This window comes from Epargyreus clarus, unplaced genomic scaffold (assembly GCF_041222505.1).
Source record: "Epargyreus clarus isolate Ecla_fem2 unplaced genomic scaffold, WU_Ecla_fem_2.2 ptg000010l, whole genome shotgun sequence".
NCBI classification, from domain to species: Eukaryota; Metazoa; Arthropoda; class Insecta; order Lepidoptera; family Hesperiidae; genus Epargyreus; species Epargyreus clarus.
Window position 1 is genome coordinate 8485619 of NW_027332218.1, and position 12994 is coordinate 8498612.

General features: G+C 35.4%; 1 protein-coding gene across 1 annotated transcript in view; it reads right to left on the reverse strand.

Moving 5' to 3' along the window:
* LOC140745497 (PAS domain-containing protein cky-1) overlaps positions 1-12994 on the reverse strand; it is a 173269-nt gene that overhangs the window by 63969 nt on the left and 96306 nt on the right. The window contains exon 6 of the mRNA XM_073077380.1: positions 8885-9058. Coding sequence (XP_072933481.1) covers positions 8885-9058 — 174 coding nt within the window. The remainder of the gene's footprint in view (positions 1-8884; positions 9059-12994) is intronic.

Sequence of the window (12994 nt, forward strand, 5' to 3'; positions counted from 1 at the left end):
ACTTAAGGAAAATCTTAAGGTATTTAGAATGTATAAATTCATGCATTTACAATCCCTAACTGTTGTTTGTTTACAATTGTTTAGTGTTACTTGTAGTATCGATGTAAGTGAAACGATTTACAAAAACATCGCATGTCAGTTAACGTTAGAAGAATGTCGTAAGCTTGTTGCATCTTTGCATTATACGAGCTATACATTTCCGTGTTTATCTAAAACGGAGATAAATGAATTAACAAAATCTACTATTAACGTTACTAAAAGTAATAACAACGATGTAAAAAATGAAATTTACTTTGAATTACTCAGCGTTACTAAAAGTAATGATATTGACGTGAAAAATGATATTTGTTTCGAATTACTTAAGGAATGGAACAAAAAGGAAGGTAAAGACAGCACACACGAAGTCGTCGAGCGTAGACTACGACAAATGAACAAGATCGAACTCGCTGATTGGTTGGGAAAGACCGTGTTTCATCAACTAGCGAGCGATATTAATGATACTCTACTTCGGAACCCATTTACTGATAGTAATGAAGAATTAGCACTTAACATTAAACTTCTTGAGGATAAGGCACTTTTGCAAGACGACAAATTGACACTATTTGATTCCGTTTTATGGATAGTGCTATTAATTTTATGTGTGATTTTAGTGTTTGTTTGCTGTAAAATTTTATTGCTATCGTGTTTGAAAAAGAAAGCAAAATATACAACGCTTGGCGATGAGATGAAAAATTTGGTTCACAGTGAAAATAGTACCGATAATTAAATACGTATTTTAAGACTTCGAGATATTTATGTATTGATATGCTAGGAAAATTGTGTAGATATTTATGTGTTAAATTAAATTGAATAAATAATTACGTATAGAATATTTGTTTCTAAAGTCATTTAGAAGGAATTTTTAGAAATGTTATTTTCGAAAAAAATATCTTTTTCTATGTCCGTAAAATCATTTTCAATTAAAAATATTATACTAGCAATACACCTCAATTCATTTAATTCAATCCATAGGATATCGATGTATCAGTAAGGTAGCGACTTCTTAACTGCAGTCGCACTGCATGCAGTTAAGCAGTCGCCTCTAATGAGCTTCATCGAGCGATGACACGACCGATGGCTGCGTGAAACTGCCTCAACGGACCTATTAGCGACTGTCGTTTTGAAGAGATTCTTAGTCACATCGTTTATATCAATTCTAGAAATTGTGATTGAATATTAAATATTATATTCTGAACCGTTATTATTTTTTACACCTTTTTCTATCATCTTTTTATTAGCCATTGATATTAAGTGACAGGTTTTTGATATATCACAATTGGAAGGTTTTTTTAAGATCTATGTGGCTGTGGCGGTGGCGACTTTTCGCAACTGATCAATAGACGGCGTCACTAGGTATTTTTGAATCTCGCTAATAAAATTTCCCAACTACTTGCATATGTAAAAAGTTTCGAACTGAGACTATCGGACCACGACCCCATCGCAGATCGCCCCTTACCAAAGAGCAAACTGACACGCAATTTACGTGATGGCAAGTGGTGCCCATGGACATTGGTAAGCAACTTCACGTAATATCTACCTGAAGCCAATCACGGGTTCGTTGAAGATTGGGATGGTAGTCTTATTTATAAATTAGTCGGCATTCACATCAACTGCAACGAAAGAACTACTCCAGCCAAGACATCGGTATTGGTCATTTTACATACATATTAACCAATTCCTCGAAGATGCTTACACATATTTTTATTACACTACTAGAATAACAGATAATTAAATGCGTGTAAATACACGCAATCATCTACATTATCTTAGATTGATATATAACTTATATACTCGTAATTATAAAAGACGCTTTCTTCACTTAGGTACAGCCCCACACTAGGATTCCCTGTGTCGTGAGTGACATGGACATATACATAGAATATATAAAATATAATCTAAATTCAGAAATCTAAATTCATCATTTAGATATCTGTCTGGCCGGGGTCGAACCCGGGACCCTCTGCGCGTCAGACCGGTATGGTGACTGCTTCGCCACGCGAGTCGTCACCCATGTATAGTCCGCGCCGAACAGCTAGTCCGCTCTGAAGTTGCTGCGAGCAGGTGTAGTCATACAATTTGCTATGGCGACGCGATTCATTTCTATATTCAGAGCGGACTAGCAGTTTTACGCGGACTATAACTGGGTCGAAATATAGACACTGAAGAAATAAAAAATGCGCATAGTGATTACCCATTGCATATTTAAATTTTTAGCTTAGACATATCGTCTATTACATGGATGAAACAGACACAAAAGTTCGGGATGTTAACAGTTTACTCAATCCAGACATCGAGTGATGGTAAGCAGCGGCCTCTAATGAGGCTTATCGCGCGATGACACGAGCGATGGCTGCGTGCGCCTCAACCCAGAGGTCTATGCGTCGTTAATTGCGTGTATTTAAATGAGTTACTTAATTGAAGATTGATAAGCAGGTTGACAAAAGCGCACATATTGTAGCTTGCTCGGGATTTGTCTATTTGTTATTATAGTGATTGGTTTTTTATGCATCTTTTTGGAAATGGTTGTCTATTCTTCTGTTTTGTATTAGAAAAAACGTGGCTTAATCCATTTTATTGTAAGGTAGCTAGTGTAACAATGAATATATTTTTTTAATTTAAATAGCAATGAGCGCTTAGTCCTTGAACCTTATGGTTAGTAATCCCTGCTTTTTTTTTTGTTAACGAGGGGCAAACTTTCAAAAGGTGCCCGGTGACGAGGTTATGTGGGATTATTACCGTACTAAAACCCCCCCGGTGACCGCCCTCGGCACTCAGGCGTCGGCAACCCCGGAAGCCCTCTTTTAGTTACCTTAAGACAGGCAGGGGATACCGTAGACCTATTCTGGTACCGGAACTACAGGGACATAGTAATCCCTGCTGCCACATCTGCAACCACTTACTAGATATAGAATAGGGGCCCCGCCTTAAGTCGATCACAGAAGCGTTGACACTTCTGAGGACTATGATTACAGCTAAGGTCTGCGACTGAACTGGCTGACTTACAACTGAAGGTCGCTTCATTTGTAAGTCAGCCGCACATAATAAGCTAATTCCGAATTATTTAATCACAATTTATGCTGACTTACATATGCTGCAAATATTATATATTACTTAAGAAAATTTAATAAACTCAAGCTTTATTTCTTGAAGCCTTAGTTCGCCTTAAAGCCTGTAATTCCAATATTATGTTACAAAGCTCGGAAAATTCAAATGGCATGATTTCAACTTATATAGATTATGTAGGCAACTGACCAACAAGTGAATATTTATTCCGAAAACAGGTACTAGGCACGTTATCCAACAATATCAGGAAGCGAGCTCAACCGCAGACATAGGTTATTCATTGTTTTAACAAGAACTTGCTTGGTTTCCAGTTAAATGTTGTAACACTAATTTGTTTTTATTGACACCGTATAATATTCCGATTTGTTTAATAATAGGGGTTCTACGGTCATTTTAATATGCGGTCTTATACTGTTTTAGTATTACGTCATATTTAAGGTCTTTTCAATACCTGATTACCAATGAAGGGTTTATTTATTTTATTTATTAATGTGATACCTACTGCATAGGTAGGTAAATACCACGAATGTTAAGTATTTATTTTTTTATTTTCATTTTGTATGCGTTTTATTTGTTAGATGTTTACCCGTTGTTTTCTCAGATTAAAAAAATGTGTAACGTGTGTTGCTGTACGTATGTTAAAGTACTTTATTATCCCGGATATATAATGCTGTACACTGGCTTATAGTTTAATTCTTGGGGAGTAAGTTAAAACCAAACAGTATGCTAAGTTGTTTTATTCATTTTTATTCTGTGACCGACCTCCGGTGATGCTAATATCGCTGCTACAATAAGGCACATATAGATGGCGTTGTCAGCGCAGTTGATACAGTAAAATACAAATACAAAGATTTTCCACCTGCTGGCAAATTATTCATAAAAGTTTATAAAAAATATATTCATTTTATTTTATTCATCGTACCTTGTTCAGAAACGACACTTATTCAATGCCTGGAGGTTCGCATAATAATTTCATTATAATTCCTCTTGCCTTAACATAAAGGTTGGATCGAAGTTTCGTATACATTCTGTATTGCAATGCCTTCAGGCTCACTGCCTTATTGAATAAACATTGTACAAGTGTAGTGTTGTAAGTGTAAAGGTTTTTGTAAAAACATGTGTGTGTTTCAACGTATTTTAGTGCTATCTCAAATACTTATACAGGGGGAAAAAATGGATACTTATACAAATATATACAAAGGTAGGCGAAATAATTTATTTATAGTATAAATAGATACAGTCGAAGTGTGAACCTTCAATTTGAGCGAAAATTAGAAAAGACGTAAGTTCAGAAAAAATATCTGAAAATCGAGCGTATAGGTCCCAATTGATTTTCTTCTGAAACTATTAATCATAGAATTTAGAAAAATATGATATAATATGTGGTCTCACATCTTAATCAATTGCATACAATTTGCAGAAATCATTTCAAGATTTCATTTTCGAGTCATAAGTTATACATAACGTTAGTCTCGGATATGGTGTGTTTACACTGTAAGAGTAGATATCTATAGAACTAGATAGTAATGTAGAATGCTTAGTGAGTAGCACGTGCGGAGATATTAATCGCGAGCAATGAGCGCTCGGATTGCAAATATTTGTTACTTTGTAATGGCCTCTCTTACTTTATGCTGTCGCCCTAAAGTCAAGTTATTTACGGACCGTCCGGTGTATGTACAAATTAATATATTTTTATAAATGATATATTTTTATAATATAGGAGTAGCAGTCGAGAATGCAGTCCACCTGATGGTATGCCCCCCATGGAGGGCCATACTTGGGCTCAGCCACAAATGCTCCGCTACTCCTGAGGACTATACAGGACGCCTCGGATTAGTAGGTCTCCCTTACATCATCATCATCAACCCATTACTGTCCCACTGCTGGGCACGGGTCTCCTCTCAGAATGAGAAGGTCCCCCTTACAACATCCTTCAAACCAAAACACAGCAGCACTTGACACTGCTGTTATTAGTCAGAAATAGGTGTGGCGGTGGTGACATTAAATTACTCGTAATATACCAAATCATTGAAACCTTTTTTTAAATTTCTCTTAACACAAAATGATCTAGGATACCGCTAATTTGATTTTAATTAGAGTGTTCCCTTTCGCGCACGTAATTCTTAGGCTACCTATTGTAGAAATGTTCCACTCTACTCATTATAGGATATATTATATGAAGGCTTATCTTAAAACTTTTTAGCGCTATCTACCCAAAAAATGTATTACGTAACATAACAGCAATAAAGATATCAAAGAAATACATAACATGTCAGAAAATAAAACTAAAAATATCTGTAAAAATATAGTACATAGATATAAAAGATATTATGCAGCATATTGAAAAGCTAATACTACATAATGTTACATACGGACGAGTTCACGGGCAACACGAAACATTAAACGACTATATGTTTAATAAGTTAGTGTAATTCATAATTCATAAACATGAATACTTTGATTTAATCGTAGCTAATACTATTAATACATTGTAAACGCGTGGGCGTTGCCACTGAGTGCTGAACTTATAAGGACGAATAAGTCTCTATTCTGTCGTGAAATATTATAGTGAGACTAACCACTTATTGCGTGTAGGCGTCGACTAATATAAAATGTGGTGTCTGTTGCAAGCAAATGTGAGTACCGATATTTGTTTGCGGGAAACCCGATGAGATGCGAATTATTTGAATAATAACATACTTTGGATTATGTCTATACTAATATTATAAAGAGGAAAACTTTGTTTTTTTGTTTGATTGTAATGAATAGGCTTAAAAAAGTACTGGATCGATTAAAAATTCTTTCACCATTCGAAAGCTACATAGTCCACGAGTAACATAGGATATATTTTATATGAAAATATTTGATATATAGATTTTTAGGCGGTACAAAGTTTGCCGGGCAGCTAGTAACTAATATAGCTATTCCTCTTTTATTATTTAGTTTAGGAAACTGAAAGCAACTTCATTTTCACATGAAAAGGGTTGACAAACCGCATGAAATATTATGAATGAACTTCTTCTTCTTAAGTAAATGACTGTGAGTGCTATGGTAAATTTATTGATGTTGCGTTTTAATCATTTTTTTGACATTTGCCTTTTTTTCAAGTACAACAATGTCAGGCAACAACAACAATAACAACTTCATCAGGATTGTACTTTGTAATTAATGTAATTGACAAATGCACGAGTTATTTGTGCTTCAATATTTTTTTCATAGCCTGTCTACTTTTTGTATCACTTGTGAGTCCCCGATCTTTTAATTCGGAAGTTGACAGAAGTAACTATTAGGTTCGAGTAGTATCCAAGATTAAATAAAGTTACTTCATATTTTACAATTAGCATTCAAATTCACTTAGGTAGTTGTCCATTTAACTACTTAAAAAAACCCTGCCTAATACTAAGTATTCTTGTAAAACAGGCTATCTTATATACCTATCTTCACTTCACATGTAAAAAGATCTAAAGCAAAACACTTGACCTGTCACGTGTTACAATCAATTTTCTCAGTGAGTGAGTGTGAAACTATCGTAAACATAATGCCCTCTTGCTCAGATGCGGCCCGAGATAAGGCTGATTACAGATCAGGCTCATGGTGTAAAATAATTACATCAGAAAACAGCATCTTCACACTGTACTTTCCTACGTGAGCATTCAATTACCTGTAATAACTTGAGCATTGATGCCTATCAATTTGTACGTCAGATCATCCCACCTTTTTATTATGGAGTTTGGTTAGGGTTCCGTAAAGGAATTCTATTACTCCTTGAGACATTTATGAATTTAAAAGCTACAGTAATATTTTGTGGTTATGTACATCTAAACTTTGAGCGTATATTTCAATTTATATTTACAATTACATGTAAACTTTTCAAATAAAAAGGGAAAGACTAAATAAATTTAATAAATGCTAAAATCAGACTGTTCAGAAATAAAATCATAACCCTCCTTTGCTTCGTCGCAATCATGTAATATCTAAAACTAAGCTCAATATATTATTAGGTGCATCAATTTTCTACTGTAATAGAAACAGAGACCCTGTTGTTTTATTGTAACGCGAGTATAAAATTGTTTTCTCGTACAGCATTTAAAAATTATAACTTTAAATCCCTCCCAATATACTATACGGAATCCAAACACCATAAAAACAATGTCGTAATTTTATATTCACTTAAACGATTTGAAAGTAAACTTGTTAATTACGTTCTCATCAATAACTTTTATAATATTTCAACATTGGTTCGTTTGACTGACGGTACAATTTCAATATGAAGTGCGTAGTCAAAGTTGAAATGTTATATTTAATGTAACTAGTATAACCAAATTACCATTTGATCACTTCGTCTGGGAGGTAGGATTATGACATTGTTTTATGTTAAGCGAATAACGGTAAGCGAATGAGAGACTTGAGCTCGATGTAATAGAGTTTACAGCGTACATTTATGGAGTGTAGGTAGTTTTTTTTTTATAATATAGGAGTAGCAGACGAGCGTACAGTCCACCTGATGGTAAGTGGCTACTGCCGCCCATGGACATCTGTAATCAACCTCAGATAGGATTAGATATTCCCACCTGGAGTCGGCCACAGATGCGCCGCTACTCCTGAGGACTAAGCTGGAACGCCTCGGCAAAGTATGTCTCCCTTAGACCCTTCCACCCACACCCTTCAAACCAGAACACAGCAGCGCTTAACACTGTTGTTATTAGGTAGAAATAGGTATGGCGGTGGTGCCACCGGAGTCGTACCACAAAGAGTTCTACCACCTTCGAAAAGTTTTATATAATAAACGAGCTTTTGCCCGCGGCTTCGCTCGCGTTACTAAGTAATATTTTATCCCCTTGGGGGTAGAATTGATCAAAATCCTTTCTTAGAGGATGCCTACGTCATAACATCTACCTGCATGCCAAATTTCAGCCCGATCCGTCCAGTGGTTTGGGCTGTGCGTTGATAGATCACTATGCCAGTCAGTCACCTTTGAGTTATATATATTTAGATTGTTTTAGTGGTTTTAATCTTTTTAATCATTACCCTTTAACTTGTTTTATTTTTGGTATGTGCCTGCTGTATATTGAAAGACTAAATGCCTAGTGAAAATATCTATTGGTCAACCGTTTCTGATTCTGAAAATTTCGGTTGACTAAAACTAAAATAATGAAAATAAATAATTTTCACAATGTTTATTCTCACACAGATCCATTATACAATAATATCTCCTAATAAAAAATAAAATTTAATATTTTCTTTTAAATTAAACAATAAAAAATTTGGCCGCAAGACTTCACTCGCTCGCGACCCCCGGGCTGATCGGACAGGTTCTTAACATATCATATATCTTTAATGTATTAGCATTTTTTGTTAAATATTAATCAACTCATGACCAGGTTATTCTTTTAGTTTCGTTACCGTTTAATATTCAGTAATTAATGCATATTTACTTATAGTTCAGTAAAAATGGTTTAAACTAAAATAATATCTTTAAGTTCTTTTTCTATGCGATCAAACAAAATTTAGCATTAACAACTTAGCCAAGTCGGTCAAGTTTTGAAAACTATTTTAACTCCGAAAGAATTTCGAATTCCTACCCAACTGCAAAAGAAATTTCATAGAATAAAGTACAATTTGAGACTAACTTCATTGGAGACGAACTTCATCCTGTGTTGATGCTGAGCGCACAACTTATTATCGCAAAACGCTCTCTCACTCATCTGATTCTCATAACGCGACAAAATAAGTATTTACAATGTGTTATGTTTTTTGAGATGTAGTTTATTTAATTGCTTACCTTCTGATCGCCAAACCGCATCTGTCGCCGTGCATTCCTCGCTACATTCATTCTGCAGAGGAACACTCTGTCTTCGCCGTCAGTTGGAGCTCTGGATAGCTCTGACCTGACGGCTTGCTGGTCTTGCTTATCGATCACGTCGTACACGCTGTCTCCGTGGATCAGGAGGTCTTCCTGTTGAATAAGTTAGCAGTTAATTACTGTGGTCGTGGTGATGTTATTATTGGAGGATCCAATGAAATAACACATTTTTATAATAAAGAAGTAACAAACAAGCATGCAAACCAGCTTATTGTACTTACGATAAAGTCTATGAGCGGACATACATACATAATTAAACCTAAATACGATGAGATTCCTACCTGTGATCGTCCACAAATGCGTTGTTTCTAGTAAGGACTAAGGTTTATTTCTACCTAATAATAGCAGTGTTAGGCGCTGCTGTGTTCCGGTTTGAAGGGTGTGGTAGGGAGACAGACTTTTTCGGCGTTCCAGCTTAGTCCTCGGGGGTGGCGGCGCATCTATGGCCGACCTCAGGTGGGAATATCTTATCCTATCTGGGGTTGATTATAGATGTCCATGGGCGGCAGTAGCCACTTACCATCAGGTGGACTGTATGCTCGTCTGCTACCCCTATATTATAAGAAAAAGTACATATGCATAACTTCAAAAAAACAGTATGCCCCTCTTATACACACTTTAGATTTCTAGCGTAAGTAAATAAATAACTCTTGACGTAAACATCTTAGACGTAACACCGTCTCATATTTGTCTCGTTGCTTTATAAACAGTAGGGATGCAACAATATATCGACATTTCGATAATATTGGACCAAAAAAAATTTTAATAATATCGATAAAGGTATCCTAGTCGTTACGATATTATCATGTACAGAAAAAAAAATATTATTATTTTTATCGTGATGCGACTAAGTTCCAACATGACATGATATATCGATTAAATCGCATATAACATTTAACATCATCGGTATCTCGATATTTTAGGCCTTCGATATAAATATCGATATTTCACAGCATCCCTAATAAACTTAAAAACGGTAGATGAAGCGGAGGTGCCGTCTGCGATTAAAATAATACCTTGCGGTCGGCGCTCTGATGAAAACGTCGAAGCAATCTGCGTTAAGTATACGCCTCTTTAAAAATAAAAGTTGCTTTGACTCTGCGGCGACGGTCGTAGTTCCGCAATTAGCATTCTCCTTTCTTTTGTTTTGTGCACAACTTGCAATAGGCATTTTGTACCAAGACTAGATCTTTATACTAAGACATTGGGATCGGAGCGATTTTACCATAGAGCTTTACATAATATTTCCTATATGTTATGAGGAGGTAATAGTAAGTGACTTATGTTAGTTTGTGATTTAAATGCGAATATATGTTTGTTCTTGTTTTCCATTTGTACTGGTATATTCCAATTATTAAATTAACAGGTCTTTGAACAATTCAAAATATTTTTTAAGACAAATTTGAGAAAATAATGATGTTCAAGAATTTGGAAGATTTTATCTGTATGTCAGACTTTGTTTTGTAGTCTATCAAATTTAATCTGTGATATACTTAATTATAATAGTGATGGGACGCTATGTTCAGAATATGTATGTTCAATAGTGGTGGCACTAATATCACAGCTTCTGTTTTTAAATTTAAAAGGTCTGGTAAGGCAATGACATATAAGTTTTGAAGGCAAAATAATATATAAATTAAGAATGAACATACAAAACAAATGAAAATTCATTTTAATTATTATCAACAACCATAAATCACGTCGTTAAACTTAGAAACTTAAAACAATATTTTGACGGCGACTATCTTAAGATATAATTTCAGTCCATCTTAATGCTACAGAAAATCTCCACAACCGACATTGCCCCTGGGTCGGACAAGGTTAATAAAATCGTACTGTAATTATGCTTGTTTTCTGCACAATATTAAACAAATTTCAATTAACCTAGGTCGGCTCTATTAACTTTAATTAAATCATAGTTCTCGTGCAACTCGAGAAATCTCTCTGGCTTTGAAATTTTGAGTTTATTTCTGATTTAGGGTTGTCAATTTTATATATCATACACAGAAAAAGTTTTTTGGCAACTCTAATATATTACATGTTGTATAATATGGTAGTAGCAACCAAACCTCCAACCGATTCGGCAGTCAGTGGTCAATACCACAGCATATGGACATCTCTAATCAAATTCGGATATTTTTGGAGTGCTAAACAGTGCATTGCATTGCTGGTCATGAGGATTAAAGTTGTAATGGCTCTTATAAGTGTCTCCTTTATCAACCCTTTATCAAGGCAACGCTTAACACTGCCATTATATGATAGAAATAAGTGTTTTGTGTTCGAATTTTTTAAATAAATTACTGAGAAAAAAATGACATCACATCAAATTTGTAAATTTTCATTGAATTTCGTCGAATTTTCCTATAATGTCTAACATTTGATATCAAATATTGTTACTACGTATGTTATATAATTATAAGATTTTCAACTTTTCTACTTAATTCTGAGTTCTACAATAGAATAACCGCTACGTAGCCCTGCGTACGTCACGTGTACGTCACGTGCCCCGCCCACCTGTCGCGCGCTCGCGTTAAGACATAATTATGCGCGCCGCCCGCCCACACAGCGCATGGGGGGCGAAAATGTTGAATCTTCACAATAATACCGAGATTTATCGCGATTTGCAAAATATTCTTGGACCTTGGACACGAATGAATTTATTTTTGTCAAATTGTAAATGTTGATAACGTTGTTGATGAGTTCTATCATAACCCTTTGGGATTTCTTACGTTGTGCACGTAAAGTGAGTATGAAAATATTATTATGATCAGAACTCGGAGCCCTGTACGTGTCACACCGGTAGACCTCTTTGTCAGCTGTGCTACGTGGGTTGTCAAATGTCTGATACATTTGAGTTTAATGACTTTTAATTTTTGTTTTTGAAATTTTGTAGGTTGACCTATAATATAACGAATATGGCTCAACTGATTTTAAAGCAAAAGATGGACACAATAAAACATACCTTAATCGCTTTAAAAATAACTAAAATTGTCTCGAAGAGTCAACGTTGATATGTTCATATTTTAAACAATATATTCAGTTATTTGTATACAATTTAATCGAATGGATACCAGTAACAACTTCCATTTGTTACACGTAAAACGATCCGCATGTAAATCTTACGAAGTACCGTAATCACGACATTGCGTAGCGCTGCGCAAACGCTGACTTATCATTACAATATCGTTCATAATATCATAGAAAACATACGCTTTCCAACAAGTCATATAAATTAAACAATGGTATGAAAGGATATACAACAGCGTTACGCAACGTCTTCGTTATATAGATAGTCTTGATAATCATAATAATAAATATTTCTGTACATAAAATAAAAAACACACATGAAGCAAAGTTACAAGGTAGTACGATATACAAAGTATTTATACAATATTACTAAAATAGAATATAAAGGGATACACGATTTTGTAGTAGGTACATGCATGTATGTTACAGATTATAGAAATCTAGGTCCCATACTATCCCCTGTATCGTGGGGACTAGTCTCTTCTATCGTAATATGAATACTTAAAAAACCCTTGAAGTATGCAGGTTACTTATGTACTAGATGAATATAAAATTTTGAACTTAAAATATTATTAATTATATCAGTGGGTATTTTACTCGTATGAGTGTGTGTATGTGTAAGTGTGTGTGTGAGTGTGTACACATGTTACGTAGTGCGTTTTATATGATGTATTGATTATAGAAGTGATAGCCTAGTGGTTAAAAACTCAGTCCAAATCCGGTCTTTAAGGCTCGTGTGCGTTCTGCACGCTCATCTTTCGAGGAACATAGCTGAGACGGGCCTCTTCTTCTCGGGACGTGGCTGGCGTTAACACCAGCGCCGGCCGACCTGGCCGCCGCGAATGTAATGCTTAACGCTTCTCGTGACCCAGCACCGAGCGTCTAGGGGACCGTCGCGGAATTTTAGTCTGTAGGAGTCCGACATACCCCTTACGCTGCCCCGGGAGGGAGAGGAACCATGAGGTTTGATGAGTTCTCCGCAAAAAAAAGGTGGTTAAGACC